The 23,465-nt window shown below is 36.1% G+C and overlaps 1 protein-coding gene across 2 annotated transcripts in view; it reads right to left on the bottom strand.

Moving 5' to 3' along the window:
• The window catches only part of CPA3 (carboxypeptidase A3), a 32,658-nt gene that overhangs the window by 4,062 nt on the left and 5,131 nt on the right, over window positions 1-23,465 (bottom strand). The window contains exons 4-10 of one of the 2 annotated variants that reach the window (XM_024556292.3): window positions 17,101-17,203; window positions 15,140-15,241; window positions 14,017-14,118; window positions 12,607-12,717; window positions 11,636-11,726; window positions 10,432-10,634; window positions 7,958-8,042 (exon numbers count right to left, since the gene is read on the bottom strand). In XM_024556292.3, the coding sequence (XP_024412060.2) occupies window positions 7,958-8,042; window positions 10,432-10,634; window positions 11,636-11,726; window positions 12,607-12,717; window positions 14,017-14,118; window positions 15,140-15,241; window positions 17,101-17,203 (797 nt within the window). The remainder of the gene's footprint in view (window positions 1-7,957; window positions 8,043-10,431; window positions 10,635-11,635; window positions 11,727-12,606; window positions 12,718-14,016; window positions 14,119-15,139; window positions 15,242-17,100; window positions 17,204-23,465) is intronic. The other variant, XM_045192040.3, reaches the window with a different exon arrangement.

The following is a 23,465-nucleotide window of genomic DNA, read 5'->3' as shown; positions in this document are numbered from 1 at the left end:
TTCCAAAATGTTGATTTGGGTCCCAATTTCCTTTCCTTCACTGTTGGTTCCCTATATATTTTCCTTTATTTCACTTTGTATAGTCTTCATTTCTTCCTTCATTTTGCGACCAAACTCAGTCAGTTCTGTGAGCATCCTGATTTACCAGTGTTTTGAACTCTGTATCTGATAGGTTGTCTCTCTCCTTGTCACTTAGTTTTCTTTTCTGGAGTTTTGATCTGTTCTTTCATTTGGGTCATATTTCTTTGTGTCAGCTCCCCTGTTACTTGTAAGGGGCAGAGCCTTAGGTATTCACCAGGGTGGGGCCACTGACTTTGTTGGGTTTTGGTGCTGTATGTGGGGGAGGGTTCATAGAGGAAACAATGCTGATTACTTGTAGCTTGGCTCTCACCCCACTTTCTGTCACTTCCCTCGCTTCCCACAAGCAAATTGGGCCCTTCTGGTGCTGATTCCTGGGCAGGTGGGATTGTGTACATTATAGGACCCCATGGGTCCCTCCCACAGATTCTCCTGTGAGACTGGGACTTTCTCCCACCACTGCAACCGTCACAGGTTTTTATAGCCAGAGGCTTTGAGGCTTTATTTCCCTGTGCTGGCACCCTGGGTTGCACGGTCTGTCTCGCTCCCCAGTTGCTTCTCCTGGCTTATCCTCATGTGAATGTGGGAAGTCACATCCTCCAGCCCCCACTTTGTTGCGCGTCCTCTCTGCCCCAGCCTCCTGTCTCTGCCCCTCCTACTAGTCTGGATGAATGTTTCTTCTTTAACTCCTTGGCTGTCAGATTTCCATGCAGTTTGATTTTCTGGCAGTTCTGGTTGTTTTCGGTTTTTAAATTGGTTGTTATCCTTCTCTTGGTTGTGTGAAGAAGTGAAGTGTTTCTACCTATGCCTCCATCTTGGCTGGAAGGCCCTCTTTAGCCATTTTTAAAGGGTAGGTCTGTGGTTGAAAAATTCTCTTAGATTTCCTTTGAGAGTGTCTTCAGTTTTTTACATTTCTGAAGGATATTTTTACCAAATATAGAAGTTTGGGATAATAATTCTTTTAGCACTTGAAAAATGTCACTTCACTTTGGCCTTTCATGGTTTGAAATGAGAAATCTGTTGTCATTTGAATTATTTTTTTCCCTCTTAATTGTTTCTCTTTGGTTACCTTCAAGATTTTTTTCTTTGTCTTTTGGTTTTGGAATTTTAATTATGATGTGGTTTGATGTGAGTTTCTTTGAGTTTATCCTGTTTGGGGTTCACTCAGCTTCTTGGGCATATTCATTTATGTCTTTAGGAAATTTAGAAAATTTCAGTCTTTATTTCTTCAAGTATTTTTTTCTATCTCCACTCTCTCCCTCCTCTCTTTCTGGAGTTGGATGATATCAATGTTGGAGCTTTTGTTATTATGCCACCGGTCCCTGAGGCTTTGCTCATTTTTTTTTTTTTTTAGGTTGTTTTCTCTCATCAGATTAGGTGAATTCTATTGTTCTATCTATAAGTTTACTGAGTCTTTCCTCCATCATATTCATTCTAATATTGAGCTACTCTGGTGAGTTTTTTAATATTTAAGTTACCGTGTTGTTTAGTTTTATAGTTTCCATTTGGTTGTTTTTCACATCTTGAATTTCTTTGGTGAGATTTCCTGTACGTCATTTGTTTCATGGTTCTGTAATGCTTGTTGAAGCATTTTCATGATGGTAACTCTGAAACTCTTGTTAGATGATACCAACATCTAAATCATCATCTTAATATTGGCATCTATTGCTTGTCTTGCCTCATTCAAGATGTAATTTTTCTCATCTTTGATAAAACAAGTGACTTTTGATTGTATATTGGACATATTAGCTATTATGTTAAATCTGAAATCTTAACTGAAATATATTTTAGCAGTAGTCACCCTGTTTAGGTTTAGCATGCAGGCCCTGCCTAGTCTTCTATTGTGACTTGTGGCTCAAATGACAATAGAGTTTTCAGAGCCATTGCATTGCTGTTTTTGTCTGGTTAGTTCATCTAGTTCTGTGGGGCTCCCACTGATTTCTTCAGTTGCCTGCTGCATGGAGGAAAGGGGGTTTCCCAGTTGGTCAACCTGATGCCTGTAGGGGGCAAACACAGGCTCCAGCTGGTGAGGATAGAAAGCACTTCCTTGATGAGGAAAGTAGTAGGAGAGGCCTAAAGAGAGAACATTGTGAAGGAGCTGCATATTATACCTATTATTGGAAAAATGTCTACTTTTAGAAGCAGTCAGCAGAGACATTGTAGAAGAGAGGGATGAGAAGGCAAACCAGGTAAGTTTAGTGTCAAGGAAGACAAAGGAATGGCAAGAAGGGATATCATCAACAGGGTCCAATGTGGCATGGATTTTGTGGAGCATGTCAGCTGAGATAAGTGTACTGGCTTTAGTGATCAGGAAGACTGCCATTTTTAGTTACAGACGGATTTAAGTTCATTAGGAAGAAAGCACATCAGGTTTGGTAGCAATGGAAGTAAGGAAAATAGAAATTGTGATTTAGAGTGTGTTAGATATTTTAACAAACTGGGCTAGTTTCTAGCTGTACTAGCTTTCCACTTGTAGTGAAATCAACTCTTCTGATTTCAAAGAGTTAAAGATTATGGCTATTCCATTTTGAAAAATTTATGTGAAATTTCTCTTTAAGTTTAATAGTGGTGATTGAGAAAAAAAAATAAGGTCTGTCCAGAAGGTATCAGCCATGTAATATGAAAAATAGAGACATTTATTGAAGACAACATAAGATACAAGAAACATTACACCTAATACAATGACACCTCATTGTAGGTGCCTTGGGATCTCACACAGTTCTCCCAATCACCATAAGTGGCCCCATTGTATTTTCCTGAATCTTATCACCAGTCTGAACTCTTTTCCTTTTCAAAGTTGATTTTAGTTTTGGGAAAAGCCAGAAGTTTCAGGGTGCCAAATCTGGGCTGTAGGAGTCTGAGTCAGCTGGGTGATTTGATGTGTCACTAAAAAACTCTGCACAAGATGTGACGTATGAGCTGGCATGTTGTCATGATTAAGCTGTCAATCACTAGTTAGCTATAGCTGTGGCCTTCTGAATCATGTGAATAGTTTCTGCAGAGGACTGTTCAAGCTTAATGCAAAATTTGATGCAGATTTGTTGTTCTGCTTGCTTAGTCATTTTGAATGTGACGACCACGCAGTATACATGCTCACTCAACAGTGTCTACCACCCCCACTGACTAGTACAGCGAAGTCATCATTATTTACACATGCACATTCCAGTCCACTCTCCTTGGCTGCCAAATTACAGCGATGTCATACAAACAATTCTTGTTATATTAACAATGGCTAGACATTTTCTGGACAGACCTTTTATATATATGTTTATATATATTCTTATATATAGATAGTAGATTTTCATAATTTTGTGGTGTTACTGAGTGTAATACATTTTCTTTTATGACACCAATTTTTATATTTTCAAAACCTTAATTTACAAACCCAAACCATACTAAGGCATAAAATAAATGCAACATTCAAAGCTTTTTACTTGTGAGACTACATTATTATAGAACTTAATTTGTTGAACATGCAACCTAGCCTTGTGTTTATCTCCATCTATGCTGACTAAAATCTGTATATTTATAAAATATAATAACAATCACTTGCTAAATTAACTCATTTCATTAATTCCTATCACAGCCTTATGATTTAAGTACCAATTGCTGTTTTACAGAAGAGGAAACCTGTTTTCGGAGTTTGTGATATTAACCATATACTGTGCTACTCACCATATATCAATCTATAGTTCTCCCAATGAAAGTCTTCATTGAGTTATACAAGATAATGTTTTTGTTGACAATATTTTCTTAATATATAGACATTAAAATTTTTTTACTCGTTTCAAGGCACATTATGTGCAAGGTACTTACTCTAATACAACTAAAACAAGTCAAAATAGAACTGAACTGAGCTAGGAATCCAGTTTTATCCCAAAGGAATTCACATAAAGTGATGCTGGTAAATTAATATATAATTTTTTTTTTAGAAAAAAAGTATTATTGACATGCATTAAACATAATAACCTGAACTTTTTGTATCAACACTAAGTCAAAATTCTATTTGAAGCAAGAGAGCTAAAGCAAGAGATACATGGTCATAAATTAAAATATTTTTTCTGCCTTTTTGTTGTTTCTTAATATAATCTCAGCTTGAATTTCTCTTAGTAGCTAGATATTGGGTATTGTGAGCTACAAATTTGAGGTCTTAATTTTCTCCTTTTCAAGATGTTTTGTGGAAAACAGTACAAGTTGAGAAACAGGAGCAGATCTAGCAGTTTTGATGCATGGGGAGGCACTAAAAAAGGCACTTTGTAATTAACTTTTTAATTCACGATGTGACTCACAAACGGATGGTATTAATAATGGTACATGTGACCTGGTTCCTATTAAGTCAATGAACTATTTTTGCTAACCAGGTACTATGTTCAGTTATTTCTAAGATGGTAAAGGATTAGATATACTGCCAATATACAAATGTAAACATTTTCACGATCTTTTAACATCAATTTTTGTGCAATTTAAATATTGCTGCTTTGTGGAAGAGTACTTGGTATACCATTGTGGTCTGGAATGCTGATTTTTGTATCTATTCTGCTCTAAAGTAATAAAATCTTTCTGTATGTCAATTTTACAGTCTACAAATGAGGGATTTCGTTGAGATCAGTGGTTCGTAACCCCAGTTTAATCTTAGAATCACTTTGGATACTTAAAAAACAACACAAGTGCCTGGGCCCCACCGCAGACTAACGAAATCAGAATGCTTTAGGGTGGGGACTAAGAACTTCTCAGATGCCTAATAGGAAGTGAGACTTAAGAATCACAAAGTAGATCAGTGATTTTCAACTGGTGTGCTGGGAGAGGCACAAAAGCGAGCTGCAAGAAACTTTAAAACACGCAGTACCTGACTATTTAGTCAGGGGCACTGACATCACTTCCCCTAGACTGTCAAATACATCGACGACAACAGCCAATACAACAATAGCCATCTGGTGCGAACTAATCAAAATTACACTTAATTTTGGTCAGATTGGCAAAAAATGAATATTTTTTAGCAATTAGTCTATGTGTGCCATGAGATGAAAATGGTTGAAAATCACTGAAGTAGATCATCTTTTATGTTTCCTCCTGGTTTAAAATTTTTTGGTTTTAACTTAAAAATTTTTGCTGTATTTGCTTCTTAGGTTTAGATTGCAAATGTACTTAATTTTTTCTGGAGGTCGGAGATCTCTCCACAACTTGGGTATTAAAAATGCTCCCTCAGACCTTTACTTCTGTTGCTCTCAAATCAAAGAGAAAAGTACTGGCAAGTGCTGGATGCTTTCCCCAAATCCTGGACTTAAGTAACAGTCAGGATATTGGTATGACTAAACGTTAATTGTGGAGTGCCTTTATTTTCTGTTCTTACCAAGTCAAACACTTTGCGACCCTTTACTTCTCATGACTGTTTAACATTCAATCAGAGCTTTATTAAGCGGTCACTGCTAAAAATTTTGGACATCAAGCTGCTGCCGCCCTGTATGAAAGAGGCAATTCTTTCTAAACCTGAATTCCTTTAAAAACCTTTTAATGTTATATAATAAAAAGTTTAAAGTGCTGCTACACAGATGTACAGTCTAGTAATTCCTCGCCACCCGATCCTCTCATTTCAAATGTGACACGTGATGGCTTGGAGCTATGTATGGTGTCTTTGGCTGTCTGCCAGTTAGAATGTACCTCCTTGAGAGTAGTGATTGTGTCTTAACTCTTCTCACCTGCCTTTCAAAGCTCCAAAGTGCTGGGCAGTTATTAGGTAGGTGCTCCGTAAATGAAATGATTGTGATGCAACGCCATGCACAGCTCTACTATGCTGATGATTTGCACATATAGATGTGGAAAGTGTGTAACTAGAAAATCCTTTGATTTTCTAGTTGCCACTTGCAAAGTTTGTTCCTGTTTGGAACCTTTTGGTTTTTGATGCTAAGAATATCTGTGTGTTTTTCTTGCTTATGATGTAAAAGTTGCTCCTACATCATTTCTGGGCGGCCCTGCTATTTCTCAGTATCCATTAAGTAGACTGCTATTTTAAACTGGTGTTCACGTCTGCTCTCTTGTTCTTTACTTTGCTTGTTTTTTGTGCTCCCACATGGCTAGGTATATCATTTGTTTTGAAGCCTAGTTGTCATCCACTTGTATGCATAACGAATTCCTGGCTTGCCTATTCAGCATGATCTGTGTGGGTGCTGGCAATTGGCTGTGTCATTGTACTTTCAGCCCTTTGCCAATGACTGGTGGATAGGTGATTGCTGATGAACGTTCTCTAGGAATGGGACTTGTCTGTTTTTTTCCTTTTTTGTCATTTATCCAATTCCACTGAAAAAGCTGCCAATAAGTTGGTTGTAGACGTTGTATGTGATGACTATGGCATTTTCAAATTTCATGGCAGTTGTTGAGGGTGTAGACTTTTAGTTCAAAGTTTATACTTTCAGCCTGGGTTAGGGAGGTGGTTTTTAAAGTGTGGCCAGGTAGAGTTATTGCAAGGAATCCATAGGTTCATATGCACATATTCATTTTTTCAGTACACAAATTCTAAAAGTATAATGGAAATAAGTTTGAGTTGTCCATGAAATGTAGTCTTTGTGCTAAAAATTTTGGCTATCATGGCTCTAGAGTGATGTGTGCTAAATCAAGTTCAGTGTTGTGGTTTCAATCCAAGTTCGCTCTTTTTGGGTAAGTCAGGATACCTCTTTCAGTGAGCATGGTTATGGGGCCTGTTTTTGATGTCGTCCATGCCCTGCACTGTGCTAGATATTAGGTGGTGCAAGAGGAGATCGGAAATATGATCCTCACTTCTGAGGAATTAAATTTTGCTAAGAAGTTAAGGGTTTGTAAGCAGTTTCATTGGGGATTTTCTGTTAAGTTTGGGCCTAAGAACTGAAGCTCAGAAATGGTTTGGAGAAAAGGCAATTTTTACTAAAGTATTTCCAAGTTAATGCCAGTGGGATCTAGCCACCAGAGCAGACATGATCTCACTTTCCAGGGTCTGGTTTTGATTGGTTAAAAACAAATTAATTTATTTTCATTGATTTAATATGGAACAGCCTAATTACTATAGCTGCAAAAAACCAAATAGGCAAGAAGTATGCACAGTGGTCAAAATCATGGGCTTTAAGTTTTGTTAAAACCTGGGAATGAATGCCAGTTTAGCTAGTTACAAGTATTGCCCAAGTCATAAGGTGCTTTCACAATTAATTGAGATAGTGAAAATCAAGGGCTAAGCAAGTGTCTGACAGGGAAGAAATATGTCAATAATTTAAAGTGCAGACAGAAAGTAAAACTAGTGCAGAGTAAGAAGTGGTGCTGAGACACTAAAACAGAACAACAGAACTAGAACCTTGTGACCTCCTTTCTTAATCTGCCGTATAGATTTTGGTTGAACACAATAGGAAGGGGCTGGTGAGAGAGACAGGAAACTAGTTTTGTATGATTAAAGTGGCTCAAACTGTGGGCCTACCCATTTTTCTACCAGGAGCTAGGGAAAAAACTGTGCTCGCCTGGGAGACTAGCCCAAGTAAGAAAGAGTCCAATTAAAGTTACGTGATTAAAAAAAGTATCAACTCTGCCCCAACTAATTCTTATTCTTGTGAGGATAAAATGTGTGGTTGGTGGGCACAGGAAAGGGGATGAATTAAACTGTAAATTTGTCTTGATTTAATAACTTTTGTTGACCTTGTAACCTTGTAAAAAGTTCAGTATAATTTGTTTCAAGAAAAATATTATCCTTACCAACAGCAGATTTTATGCCCCAGATTCACATATAATTCAAAATCACCTGTTAAAACTAAAGGTCAAATGAGCAATTCCAAATGTTCTAATCCTAATTTACAAATTCTATAATTTCCTTTGATATTTATAAAAAATAATTAGGGAAAATGACATATTAATGGTACAAACTTACAAATTGTTGATGCTATTGGGCCATAGATGTAGTGGGTTTCATAGAGAGTTGATAAAACATCAGTGCCGATCTTTGCAACTTTGGTCTAGAGAGAAAGGGAAGTTAGGAAGTTAGGGTGCTATGTAAGTGCCGTTAACTTACTGGGGATTAAAAAGTCCATTTTACTGGTTACTTGGTATTTGAAGATCAAAATAAAATAAATGGTTAAAGGAGAAATTTATTTTCAGTAAGATATATTGTCATTGTGGAGACTTCTAAATGTGAAATCAGTTATCTACAGTAATGTCTTATCTCCTTTTGTGATTCTATTTCTTTTCTCTCTCTCCTTCTTTCCCTTCCTCTGTGACTTCCCCCCTCTCTTCATTCTATCATTCCTTATAATAAAACATATCTTTCTTCTTTCAGATTTTTTTCTGGCTTTAGATTTTTTTTTAGCTTTTTTATGTAAATATTTAAATTGAATTTATTGGGGGTGCCATTGCTTAATAAGATCATGTAAGTTTCAAGTGTACATTTCTATGCTACATGATTGACCTATATATTGCATTGTGTGCTCACCACCCAAAGTCAAATAATTTTTCATCACCATATATTTGGCCCCCTTTATCCTTTACTGACTCCCATCCCTCTCCCCTCTGGTAACCACCATACTGTTGTCTGTGTCTATGAGTTTCAGTTTTCATATCCTACATTTAAGTAAACCATATGGTGCTTAGCTTTTTCTGACTGACTTATTTCACTTAGCATAATATTCTCAAGGTCCATCCATCCATGTTGCTGCTAGGTTCAGATTTTTGTCTCTTCTAAGCCATTTTCTCCCTTGTTCCTCTGTCCTTTGCCTTTATAGGCTCCACATCATCACAGGTCTTTCTTTGCATCAGATTTTAGCATGCCAAGGGCAGAAAAAGGGTGGTTGCCTCCTCTTTAAAATAGTTCTGTTAAATTAGAGTTTTTCTTCCAGAGCAGCATTTCATGATCTTTAATACACATTAGTATTTTGTGCTATGAGAATGATTTGTTGGAACAACCTTTAGTGGAATATAGTCATTAATGAAATTAATCAAATGAAAATGTTTTTTAGCCTATAATGATATTAGTGTATAATGTGTATAACCAAGAAATATTTTTTCTTAATCAATCTAGTTGCTGTGTAAAAGCTCTTACTTTACTCAAATGGTTTCTTGTATATATTTGTAGTTTTTAATCCATAATGCCATTTTCCTAAGGGCAGATTGAAATTACATTGCTGTGTCTTTGCATAAGTTGTTCATACTCATGGATTCAGATTTTCAACTACACTGGTTAAATAAATGATTCTATGGGCCATGGATTGCTTGTGTATTTTCTTGGTTGCATATACACAGATGGTTTTACTGATTGGTCCAAATGTCTGCTTCAACTCAAAATTAAATGCTCTTTTGCTGAAACAGTTGACTGAAGTCAGAATGACAATCTTGTCTTAAAAATTAAAAAAAAATTATGAGGCAGTATTTGAACATATCTCCTACTGGATATGTTGTATTTGCCAATCACCATGGGATGGGACACTAAATTTTATCTGCTTTATTTCTCTTCTTCTACAGCAATTAAAAATATTTATTTCTTTTCTTTTTCTTTTTTTAATCCTCACCCGAGGACATGCTTAATGATTTTAGAGAGGGGGAAGAGAGGAGAGAGAAAGGGAGAAAAACATTGATCAATTGCCTCTTTTAGGCATCCCGACTAGGGACCGAACCTGAAACCTAGGCATGTGCCCTGACTGGGAATCAAACTGGCAGCTATTCAATTTACAGATCGATGCTCCAACTAACTAAGCCAAATTGGCCAGGGCAAATATTTATTTCTTTATATGGATATTCATTTATTCATACTGCCGGTTCTTGTAATTCATTGAAACTCATATCTACAATTTTTTTAAAGCTAATAAATTAGTCTCCATAGAATGGAAAAGGATGCTTAGTGGGTCGTAGTTCTGGAAAGACTGTTCTTAGTGAGGAAGTTTCTCAAACATTCTTTGGATGGTAATGTTCTTTCTTTGGATAGTGGGAGTATTAATATCATTTCTAAGTTGATCTGGAGGGTGAAAATACAATGGACACCCTTACGTCTGGTGTCTTAGGGACAGGAATGACAGATGTCTTTGCTGTTCTAGTAGACTTTGGCTGTGTGTGGTTTCACTGACATACTGCAAATGTTTAACGATCTGTGTAGTAATGCAATTGTACTCGGGTGGCCTAGAGACGTTTCCTCCTACCGGCTTTATCTTAGAATCATGTTGAAAGATTTTATTAACTGTATACTTTTAATACTTAAAAATTCATCTAAGGGCATGATTTTAACTCTAAGGTAAATTTCATTAGTTCTTTTCTTTGGTAGTAAAATGTGGAATTCTTTGAACATAAGTTGTTAATAAAGAACTGACTGAAAGTCAATGGTGGTGTCAAAGCATAAACCACAGGCTTTTTTCTACATACCAGCTCCTCATTGTTAGGTGGCAATTCCGACGTATATCCGTATGGAAACAATAGCATCTGGGAGTAGGAGTGTATGGTGATGTAGGCTTTGATTGATTTCAGGTGGCTTTGAATGAAGTCAGTGACAGCTTTGGTCTCTTTCTCGGACTCCGGTTCGGGGCCCGGATAGGTTTCCTTACATGGGTCTTTGGTGGTAGGAAAAGCTGTAGAGGACAGAGATGGGTGAGATCACAGTCTGCTCCCCTCTTCAGCACAGCCACCACTTCTTCTGAGGTGGATTCCCAAAGTGTTTTCAGCATTTTAGCCTACCAGCTTTACACGGCCCCTCTGTATTTCTGGTGTCAGAGTCACTGCAGACTAACTTTGTACACAGAACTCAGAGTGTAACAAATTTAGCCTGCTAGAATATTCTTAGCCTTGTTTACTTTCCCTCCTTTGTCCAGAGTAACAGGACTAATAAAGTAGAAGCAGTCCAGGGCCCGGGGCCAAAAAGATCTCAGCTCCAATTCAACTGCAGTTCTAACTTGCGGGGCACTGGCTACGTTCTTTGAACCTGAGTTTCTTCAACCTATTTTGGCAGGCAGCCATCAGTTAGGGAGGCTGCTAATACCATATTCATTACGGTAGAATACAATTAAAAGTTGAGATGGTATTTTCCACAAAGCTAGATAGCAAAAAATATTATGAAAGGGGATAGTGGTCATTTCTCCATGAATATATGTAATGATAAAGTGATATTTGTGTAGAAACTACAGAGCCATCTGATATAGCAGATCTTTGTTTATTATCACATTTTTATTAAACCTTTCACTCTCTTTTCTCCAGGTGTTTCTTTTCACTAAACATCTAAAGAACTATCTGTATACTAGTTTTACCCACTGGTATTTCTCAACTTTTATCAGATCAGGATAAGGAAGGATCTTAGACCTCTCTTCAGATTATTTGAATTATTGTACATCTGAATTATGCTTAAATTTTAGCAAGCTAAATATATTAAGAGATAGTTTGATAATACCACACCCCATTTCCTCCCATATTACAAAACATTCATAATGCTTCTATAGCAGTGATGATATCTTTCATTTTTAGATTAGAAAAATAACACTCAGGTAAAACATATCTTTACTGAGATAAGTAGATGGTTTAAGTAAATTCTGTGTCTAAACACTTTATAGCTCTTTTCCATGAGATCAAGTCAACTCACCATTCCATGAGACATTAAAGTTCCTGTTGAGGTCAGTGCCAATGCAATTGGAGTTTTGATTCTTGGAGCGATTTTTTCTCCACATGCGGTTCTGCAGGATTAAATGACAGAAGTATTTACAGCAGATTAGTTTGAGCTTTTCAGTTTGATTGTTTCAGATCCTCTCTGCAAATTCCTACAGCTTTATTTGAAATCTATCTAGTTAAAGTGAGGCCCTTTATTATAAAGAAAAATGTATTGCCTTTTTACTACTTGTAATATTTTCAGAAATATTGCTTTTATGTAAGTATTCTAATTCAGTTAGTTTTAAAAAGTGTTGATTGGTTCTCATTATTAGAAAAGGTAAATGATGTTCTGGAATTACCTATACTTAAATTATAACTTCATTACATCTTTCACCATGTATAGATTCAGATATAATACAGGTCAAATTGTGACTGTAGGAGCATAATTTTCGGGAAAGGACTGGGTGTGATAGTATCTATCTGAAAGTTCATTATTAATCTTATTTAGCAGCAGCATGGAAATAAAGGATCCTGTTAAAAGACAGATAGATATCTGTGTCACTTGTTAATTGATTTTTGATATAATTATTCCTCCTCGAATTCTGGCCCAAGTTTATGGAATAAAGTGACTTTGGCTTTGAAGTCAGTGACTTGATTTCATAATATCTTTAAATGACTTGCACTCTTAGCTAGAATATCCTTTATAGTTACTGCTTTCTTTCATTTTTTTGCATTACTAGATTCAGCAGCAAAAATTTCATATTGTTTCAAGAACACCTGTGCAGTTAGAAAATCATGCTTGCCTTAGTCTGAAATTAAGATTTTAAAAAATATACGTTTGTGAATTGAAATTAACTGGTTACCCAAATTTTAAACTTAATGATAACAATCACTGTGCATTAAAGTCAGCGAGTAATATATTATGTAAATGCAAGAAAAAACCCCAACTACAGAACAATATATTACCTGTTTCCATGACCAAATATATCCATCAACGTTGAACACAGGAAGAACATAAAAGTTCATTTGGTCCAGGAGTTTGGTCATAATTTTGTTTTTTCCGTAAGTTTTGGTTGCCTATAAGGATAGGAACAAAAGGAATCTATTGTGTAAAGTTTAGCTATTATGTGGAAAGTTGTGGTTATAATAGTAATAACCACCATTCCTTAAGTCATTTACCCAAGGTCAAATGATTTTGAACATATTTACCCTAAACTGTACAAAAGTAAATGACCCATACAGATGACATAAAGGGACATTTATTCAGACTAATGAAATTAATTGAACTGAGCATTCTTTAAAGGATCATTTAATTTTTTGAGACTTGTAGCATTTCAAATGTAGCATGCAAGATCCATTTCTTAGGAAGATTAGAAGCCAAGTGAAAAATTAGCAGTACAGCTTATTTTAAATGGATTATTTCCCTCATATTCTTTTCATAAATATGGATTGAGTCTGTAAGCATTAGAATATGTAAATATTGGAGATGTTTCATAAATTAATTATAAATAGGATTAAAGAAAAAGTGCTCTTGATTAAAAAAATCAAGAGTTTAGAAATTGACCATCAACTTTTTTTTTTCCTCACATCTGACTGAACTTTCTCTAATTATATGGACTTTCTATGGCTACCTAAAATCTCTGTCATCATTTTTGGAAAATCTCTTCCAGGTACAGCTGTACTGGAGCTGGGAGATATCCTGTAGTCCTATGATGGGCGTTCCTTTATAACGGGTGCACTGGGCTCTCAGCTGGAAGAGCTAGAACAGGGCAGGGATAATCAACTCAACTGGCAGATTCACACCTAGTGAAACTACGCACACCCAGAAGGCCATCATCATGCCTGTTTCATCAGTGTGTTGGGTACAAAAGCTGCAGACAGAGAAGGTCAAACATAGTTGGAGTCAGAATAGAAATAGAGTGACAGAAATAACAAACATAAACTTAAAAAAATGAGTTATGTTTCACTTGGAAAGGGAATTTAAGTATGCCAAGTGTATGTGCGGTTAATGAAATACCTAAACAGAAATAAGGTCTCTGCTTTGAGCTTACTGAAGAAAGTCCATGTTTGTAGGTTGGAATGTTAAGATAGTTTCAGATTTTCCATGCTTAACTACAGGAAAACTCTCATATCGTAACCCCCCAAATTTTCTTTTCGTTTTATAAGCTGTCAGCTGGAGTTTAAGAAGTCTGAAGGAAGGCGTCAATTTTATAAAACCTGAATGTTGAGTAAAATCCAAAGCATTTATTTCCTGACAGCACCAAACATGGGCTCATCTAGTTCAGTAGAACTGCTCTTGCTTGGAAAGGGCAGTGGCCACTTAGTGAAGAGCTGGACACTGGACAATCAAAGAGTGGTGAGCTCTAATTCACTTGCCTGGTAGACAAACCACTGGCAGAATGCAGGGGAGATCCATTCTCGTGCGTGAATGCCACAGTCCATAAAAATAGCTTTTCTTCTTTCATCTTTTTTCCCAATCTATTTAAAAATAAAGTTGAGATATTATTGTGATTTGCACAAATTCACACATTGATCTCTTGTTGTCTTATAACTCATTCATATTCTTAAAGCAATTCTTCCTCACGGTTAATGAGTAGCTGTGTAAGTACATGTTGTTCTCAGGTAGGACCATGGCATATATCCTTAAATGTCTCTATATAATTCAAAATCGATTACATAGGATATTTTTCAAAAGTTTTTCCTAGTGTCAGAGTTGCTTTTAGGATTATTTTTTTTTAAATCACGATCTTATTTTTCTGCTAACATTCGTTGCTCTGAGACATAAATTATAAAGTTGCTTCTGTTTCTGACATTTCTTTTTTCTGTCTTCATAACCTGGGGACGTTCTGCTTGGAGTGGAAGATTTTGTTTTTGAAGTGGGAAGGAGGACTCATGACTAGATATTTGAAAGGCAGTCATTTTGAAGAGAGGTTAAATTTGTTTTGCATAGTTGGAGAGAATGAATCGATGGGAATTTAGGGTCAGAAAGGGCTTCCCAGTTATTCAGGGGGTGTATGTTGGAGCAGTGTCTTTGGATGTACAACAATCCAGCAGCAGCTGAATGGTAGTTATCAGCTTGGTTATAGAAGGAAATCACCCATCACCATGGGGTTGAAATGCTTCACTTACTGTTCTGGGAGCCTATGATTCTATGTTCTTGAATTTTTCTTTTCTTTGTGACATTTTAGTTAACCATTTCACTGAATTTTAATGGACAGAAAACTGTTTTATGAACCAGGGACATCATAAACTCTTGTAACAAACATACAGGATATTTGCATTTGTCCACTGTATCTTGACAAATGGTTTAATCAGGAACTTTCTTAGTTCCACTTCAAATCACCTGTCACTTTTGTTCTAGAATGGATGTCTAGAGCTTAATATTCTCCAAAACTTAAGATGTTTATTGTATCAAAATTAGCTATATGTGTTAAAAAGTAACTTTAAAATTCATGTTTTCAACAATAATATGAATCAGTAGTTCTTGAATTATTTTTACCTTGAGAACATACAGTGGATTATCTTCAACAGTAGTTCCAATTTTAATACGAGAGACCATGTCAGGACACTTGTGCACCATTTTTTCAGTCCAAGCAACAATCTTAAGAGTAAACTCAATATGAGAAATTAGGATAAAAGAAAACTAATAAAAGACAACAAATATTTAAGATAACTCTTTTTCTTTTCTTTTTAGTTGAAGCACAGGGATTTTATTTAATTTTTTATTTTTTTAAATTATGTTTTATTGATTATGTTATTACAGTTGTCCTGATTTTTTCCCCTTTGCCCCCCTCCACCCAGCACCCCCAACTCCCTCAGGCAATCCCCCGACCATTGTTTATGCCCATGGGTCATGCATGAAAGTTCTTTGTCTACTCCTTTTCCTATACTGTACTTTACAGCCCCACGGCTATTCTGGAACTATCTATTTGTACTTCTTAATCCCCTCACATCTTCACCCATTCTCCCCCACCCCTTCCCTTCTGGCAACCATCAAAACATTCTCTGTATCTATGGTTCTTTCTCTGTTCTTGTTTGCTTAGTTTGTTTCTTTAGAATGAACTGTTGATAGATATGTATCTGTCCACATTTTTTTTTGCCATTTTATTGTTCATAGTTTTGATCTTACTCTTTTTAAAAAATAAGTCCCTTTAACATTTCATGTAATAATGGTTTGATGATGATGAACTCCTTTAGCTTGTTCATGTCTGGGAAGCTCGTTATCTACCCTTTGGTTCTAAATGATACCTTTGCTGGGTAGAGCAATCTTGGCTTTAAGTGCCTGCTCATCCTGACTTTGAATATTTCTTGCCAGTCCCTTCTAGCCTGCAAAGCTTCTTTTGAGAAACCAGCTGACAGTTTTATGGGAACTCCCCTGCAAGTAACTAACTTCTTTTCTCTTGCTGCTTTTAAGATTCTCTTTTTATCTTTAACTTTGGCATTTTAATTATGATGTGTTTTGGAGTGGGCCTCTTTGCATCCGTCTAGTTTGGGATTCTCTGTGCTTCCTGGACTTGCATATGTTACTTCCTTCACCAAATTAGGGAATTTTTCTTCCACTATTTTTTCAAATAGATTTCTAATTTCTTGCTCTTTCCCTTCTCCTTCTGGCATCCCTATGATGCAAATGTTGGACATCTTGAAGCTGTTCCAGAAGTGTCATGCTACCCTCATTTTGGGGGGTTCTTTTTTCTTATTGTTCTGATTGTTTTTGTATTGGTTCCTTATGTTCCAAATCATCGATTTGATTCTCAGCTTCATCCACTCTACTATTGTTTTCCTATAAATTGTTCTTTATTTCAATTAATGTATCCTTCATTTCTAACTAGATCTTTTTTATGCTGTTGTGGTCTTCGCTAAGTTCCTTGAGCATCCTTACAAATGGTGTTTTTTAAGGATATTTTGTAAGGGAATCAGACTGCATCTGATAGATTGCTTATCTTCATTTTGTTTAGTTCTTTTTCTGGAGTTTGGCCTGTTCTTTCATTTAGGCTGTATTTCTTTGTCTTCTCATTTTGGCAGCCTCCCTGTGTTTGTTTCTGTTAGGTGGGGCTGCTTTGACTCCATGTCGTGGTAGTGTGGCCTAATGTAGTAGGTGTCCTCTAGGGTCCAGTGGCACAGCTTTCCCTATCACCCAAGCTGGGTGCTCAAGGTGTGCCCATAGTGTGGGCTGAATACACCCTCCTCTTGTAGTTGAGACTTGGTTGCTGTTGGCATATCGATGGGAGGGACTTACCCAGGCTAGTCAGGTGCAAGGACTGGCTGTGACCACTGAGCACCAACCTATGCCCTCTGTGGAGGATCAGCTGTGTAGGGGCAGGATGGTGGTTCTCTGATGTGGTCTGTAACTGTCCACTGGGTGCACTGGCCCTGAGGTTTCTTGGGTGGTACAGGCCAAGGTCAGCTCCCACCTGGGTTTTTCCCAGGGAAGCCTGGAAGCACAGGCATTTTATACTGTACCTTGTCCCAGGAATTGTATTTTGCATAGCTGTGCCTGCCTGGCATATCTTCTTTGACATCAAACTGTTTCTCAATCACTTCTTGTAGATCATGAATCAAGATTCTGTTTGATAAGGGAATGATAAAATGCACATTTACTAGAGAAAGAAAAAACACATTTATCTTTCATTTGCAAAATTTTCTCTTCCTTTATCTTAATCAGGTTTTCCTGTTTCTTGATTATTCTCTTACCATTTCCTTTAGACACGTCATGTGTCTGGCTTAAGATCTTCCCATTAATCTATAGCTGTGCTGTCCAATATAATAGTCTATAGCCACACATGGCTATTGAATACTTAGAGTGGACTTGTCCAATCATAGAGAGTATTGTATATGTGAAATAGCTCACGAAGAAGTTGTAATCATTATGTTGGAATAATATTATGGATGTGTTAGCTTAAAGAGACTATTTTGTTAAAATTACTTTTTTTATTGTGGTTACTAGAGTATTTCAAATTATCCATGTGTCTTGCATTATACTGCTTTTGGTAAGTGCTGCTCACAATCATTCTTCAAACATACACACACTCATAAACACACAACTCAGGCAACAGTGGACACTCTTGTGCACAAATCTTCTGACTCTCCCAAGGAACTGGAGTAACAACAATAATAAGCACTTACTTAGCACTCACCATGTGCCAGTCCTGCTCTAACCAACTTACATATATCGATTTATTTAATGTCCACATTGAGATTATTATCTTCATTTTACAGATGAAAAAGCTGAGACATAAAGTGTTTAAATAACTCGCCATGGTTATAGAGCTAGAAAATGGCTAGGCTGGTTTAGAGTGTGACGTAAGATGCAGGAAGAATCATTGGAAAGCTAGTGTTGGGGACCAGAAGGTATGTCTCTGCCCTTTTACCTATTTCATCTCATCCTGAGTTATATCATCTCATCACCTCATTGAATCACATGGCTTTGAATACAACCTAATTGTCATCCATATTTGTGACTCCAATTCTGGCTTCTTCCTGAACCTACCTCTCCCTCACCTCTTCCCCTACCTCTCCTGTGACTTGCACATCCAACTGCCTACCTGACATTTTCATCTGGACATCCATATGTTTAGTATGGTCCAGGTACTGACTTATGCACATTATTTTACTTTATTTTATTACTGTTATCACCATTTACAGATGGAGTTGTTCAAAAAGTTTAAATACGATTCATGTATGGTGGAGTTGGGAACTTGAATGTCAGCTTGATATTCCAAAAATACCACTGTCATCATATATACAAATATTTTTTTCATTATTTTTATTGTTGACACTATTACAGATGTCTCCAATTCTGCGCCCCCCCCCTACCCCTTTGCCCTCCTCAATCCAGCCCATCTGCCCTTCCCTCTGGTCATAACTACACATACAAATATTTTTGTCTGTTTAGGGATTTTCTATTTTGTCCTATTGATCTGTTTTCCTACTCTTGTGTAAACATCAAGCCATAATTACAGTTTTAGTACTGAATTTTAATATTTGATAAAGTCTCTCCTTATTCTTGTTTCCAAATTTTTTGAGTTTGAATTTTACCTATTTTAAGAAATGTTTTGTCAGAATCACTTTAGGAATTATTAGAAAAGTGGGCTTTTGATTAGAATTGTACTAGATTATGAATAAGTTTGAGAAATTTATAATTAATATTAAAGCATAATATAGCTGTTTTGATACTTTAGTAAAATTTTGTATATTTTGTTTATTATATTTTTATGAGTATTATGAGTGTTTTTTTCCAAATAGATACATGAACTGTTTGTTATTTATATATTAAAAACATTGCTTTCATTATACTTATCTATTAGCCACTGTATTAGTTTAAAATCTATCCTTTTACTTCTGATTTTTTAAGTTATGTCTTTAGGATTTTCTGTGTAGTTATTCTGCAAAAAATTATACTTTCTACTTTTTCCAATATCTATCTTTTTCTTGTTTTATTGCATTGGCTAGGCTCTCTGAACAAGGGAAACAATAATGGTGAAAGAGGATGTTATATTTTCTTTTTCTGGTTTTAACAAAAAATTCTGTCTTTCATCATTAAGTATATATAATGCTGATTGCTATTTTGAGATCAATATGGCAGTGTCTGTATGATCAAATTATCCTTGTCCATTGATGTATGGTTGCAATTAAAAGTTATTATTAAATTTCTTAGTGTGTTAAATATTATGTTGCAGCCACAGGAGAGTTATACACACTCTCACAAAAATGCCTTGTTCTTCTTATTTTAGATATAATTATAAAAGCTCGTGTAACCTAGGTGTAATTTTACCTAGGAGGAATGCACTGGACACAGGGAAAATGATTTGTAGGAAGCAAGCATACGTGATAACTGACAGCAAAAAGAGCAAAGTGAAATTACATAGACAGAGGCCTGAGGAAACACCAGGGTCAGATGTAAATCCAAATTTCCCAACATATATTTTGGGAATTTAGCCCTGGAAAAGATCATTTTCTTACAGCACAGTATGAAAATTTGCATTTGTAATGATAATCCTCCAAGCAAAAGTGAACTATATTTAATGTACTCTATTTTGTAGGGTAGTGTGGCTTATAATGAAAATATCTCTTGTGAAATATTTAAAATAAAGGTTTTTCTGAAGTTGTACTTATCTGAACAATTTCTTTATTTGGATTATCTCATTTCCCATTGACTTCATATAAAAAAGGCATTACTCTATTTTGTTGATGAAACATGAATTTTTCTTCTGTTAGCAAAGAGTTCTATGTAGAAAGATGCTTTCTATTTTTAAACATTTATTCTAGTCATTTAGGACAGTATCATGCACTCTTTTGCTTCCATAAATCCCACCAAGTAAGGAAGCAGGAATCCAGTGGGAAGAGGCTCTGTGAACCAGATGCTCTTGGGTTCCAAACCTATTAGGCTACTTAATGCTTAATGTGATTTTGGGAAGGTTAACTATTTATCTGACTCTCAGTTCACTCACTTTAACAATAGTACCAAATATACCAGCTGGGATTGTGCTAAGGATGAAATTAAGTGAAATGTGAGATGTACCTGGCATTCCATAGGCCCCAGTGAACTTCAGTATAATAGTGAAAACGAGTCAGGAAACTGACAACCACCTCACAATTTTAAAATGTCTTTAAACCAGGCTTAGAAGGTCTGTACTCGTTTGACTCTCATTTGTTCAATTTCTCATAATAATGAACTGTGACACTGAAGCACCCACTCTACTTGTCAGTTTCTTCTTGCTGATTGACTGACTGATCTGAGTTTGGAGGCAGAACTTAAATGAGGTATACTCCTAATTAGGGTTTATTTAACACATGAGACCAAGTACTGCTCATGAATATTGATTCCCATTAACAGCACTGACAAGCACATTATTATGCACATTATGTGTAACTCACTGTTTGCTTGGCTTTTGACTTATGATAAATCTGGGATTTCTGAGAAAAAAATTATGAAAATTTTGGAATCAGCTGGGGCATCTTGCACTAAAACTCACACAAAGGCCTGAGAAGGTTGGAAATTATATTTTGGGTGGTAACTGCATACATAATTAATTGTTTTAAGTCCTAAAGAGGGCATGTGGATTTTGCTTTACCTACATTAATAGAGGAAACAGGCCGAAGAGAAATTTTATGGTCCCGAAGGTTGATTTGTAACATAAGACAGTATTAATTAATCACAGGAAGCTCATACCTAAGAATATTTTTAAAGTTACACATATCAACTTAGCTCTTGTGATAAGAGCAGCAAAAGAAAATTGGGTGAGCTGAAATACGACCTTTCCACAAAGGCAGCTGCATGTGGACATCAGAACAATGCCAGATTGTTGCTGATAAGGACTAAAAATTAAGCCTAAGGCTGAAAATTAAGAACTGGGGCCAGATGTTATTTTCATGAGCTCTTCCAACAACCAGCAGCCAGGCTTAGGCCTATGAAATCAAATTATTTTCTCTTAAATATTACTTTAGCACTCTAATAATTATTTGATTTGTTAAAAATATTTCTAAATGTAGGTGAAAAGATAAACAATTATCATTGAAGATTTAATGATATGAATGGCTAATGTTTATCCAGTCTTTCTTATGTGCCAGGAACTCCGTTCAGCATGACATTTACATTTTACCTTTTAATCTTCACTTCAACACTGCTAATTGGGTACCATGATAACCCCCACCTTTATACAGGTTATGTAGATTTACAAAGTTCTCAGAGCTGGGAAAATACAGAAGTTGGGGTTTGAAGTGTGAGAGGGCTCACCTCTCCCTGTGAACTGTTACACAATAGTGCCTCCGGTACAAGGAGTGATGGCCCTGGACAATGCCACTGGACCTGCAGTCTTCTTAGCCTACTGAGAAAAGTCTGTCCACTTGACCAGCTGTCTTGGAAACCTGTGTCTCAAAGTCAGGGAGCAGATGAGAAGTTCAGAGAAGAGGCAAGGATGAATCCTATTTTGATAATTTCAAAGTGCCCCCCTTCTGCTTCTTTTAGAGAGGAATAAAGAAGGAGTGATGGGGAACTGTGGGCAAAGGTACAGTAATCTCCCGTTATTCATACTTTCTCTCTCCAAGGTTTCAGTTACCTGCGGTCAACTGTGGTCCAAAAATATTAAGTGGGAAATTCCAGAAATAAACAATTCATAAGTTTTAAATTGCATGCCTTTCTGAGTACTCCTCACTGCATCTCCTCATATAGGCATTGTATCATTTCATATCATCACAGGAAGCAGGGTGAGTACAGAACAAGATATTCTGAGAAAGAGAGACCGCATTCACATAACTTTTATTATAGTATGTTGTTATAATTGTTCTATTTTATTATTAGTTATTGTTAGTGTCTTACGGTGCTTAATTTATAAATTAAACTTTATCATAGCTGTGTTTGTATAGGTAAAAATAGTCTGTGTGTGCTGACAGGGGGAGCATGTTTCAGGGAGGCAGAGTCATTGTTATGTGCCTTAGAAGCCCCACCTCGTGCTTATGCTCACATTTCAGTAGGACGGGGTCTACCTAAAGGCGTGATTTCAGGTTTCCACAAGATCCCACTTATCCCAAGTAACTTCCTAATTGGGTTATGATGTATCAAACTGGGGCACTTTCTGACATGGATTTCCCCACATGTGAGGCATATCCAATGTTGGACAATAAGCTATAAGGCATTAATTTATTCACTGGGAGGGACAGGGAGCATCTGGTGATAGCCTCTAGCTATCCTCTGTTGTACAGGGTGTGTGTGTGTGTGCACGCATGCACAATTGTGTAAACACATGTAAGTGTTCTTTTCTCCACTTGATTTAATAGAAGCAAAGGATCCAGGCAAAGAGTTATTCTGTAGTCCCAGTCAATCTTCCTGAAACCCCTATGAAACACCATAAAGTAATATACTTATTTTATAGGACTCTGTAGATCTTTGGAACATGAACATGTGTCTGACTGAACATCATTAGGGACTTACACATTAATATGAAATGGCAATGTTCACTGTGTCAGTTTGGTGTGAATATCTTTTGCATTTCCCACATAATCTTATGTGGATTTGAATAAGATTTTACTTAATTGTATTATTTGAATTTTACTATTATATTAATAGTGAACAACTCTTTATCTTATAATTTTAACTTTAGATGAAAGAAAAGATAGCCTAAAATGTCCTAAAATACAAATACCTAAAATATAAAAAAATAGTAAAAATGCTAGGGTTTTTAACTGCTGAATCTAGATATGGTATCTACACCTTCAGGCTCAGTTGAATGGATTTACTTTCTTTTATATGTTTTTCACCAGTCTGTTCAGGTTGGTTTGTATATACATATTATTTGGGTTTTTTTTTTTTGGTTTGGCCTTATATGATTTTGTAGAAGTGTAAACAAAAATGTAGTAAACATGCTGCTTTAAAATCAAATCTTAGTAATTTAATTTTCTGAAAATTAAAAAAATCACACACAGATGCTTTAAACTAAATAGTGGTTTATATGCACTGTCTAATGAAGGCTGTCGAAGTAAATCATTGTGTCAAACCGGCCTCGTAATGTGGTTTTATTCAGACTGGTGCCTGGGTCCAACCAGATGTTTCTGTTCTTAGAATCCTCTTCTGTTACTGACTGACACCAAGTAACACATATAATTAATATGCAAATAAAATTATCTATATAATTAGTACTTGGAGACAAGATTTTAAGTAGTTCTCATCTGCCGAGATCACTTTACATATTTATATTTCTGAGTAAGGTAACTATCTAATTATGTGGCTTTCCTACAACTGTGGCTAATTTGGACCAATTTCTAGAAATCATGTCCTAATTAGATAAAACTAATTTTTATAGGTAGTTTAGCACTTTGGTTCTTGATGTGCA

The sequence above is a fragment of the Desmodus rotundus genome, chromosome 2 (genome assembly GCF_022682495.2).
Source record: "Desmodus rotundus isolate HL8 chromosome 2, HLdesRot8A.1, whole genome shotgun sequence".
Taxonomy (NCBI): Eukaryota; Metazoa; Chordata; class Mammalia; order Chiroptera; family Phyllostomidae; genus Desmodus; species Desmodus rotundus.
The sequence above is the reverse complement of the archived record's forward strand: the minus strand, read 5'-3'. Positions and strand labels throughout refer to the sequence as shown.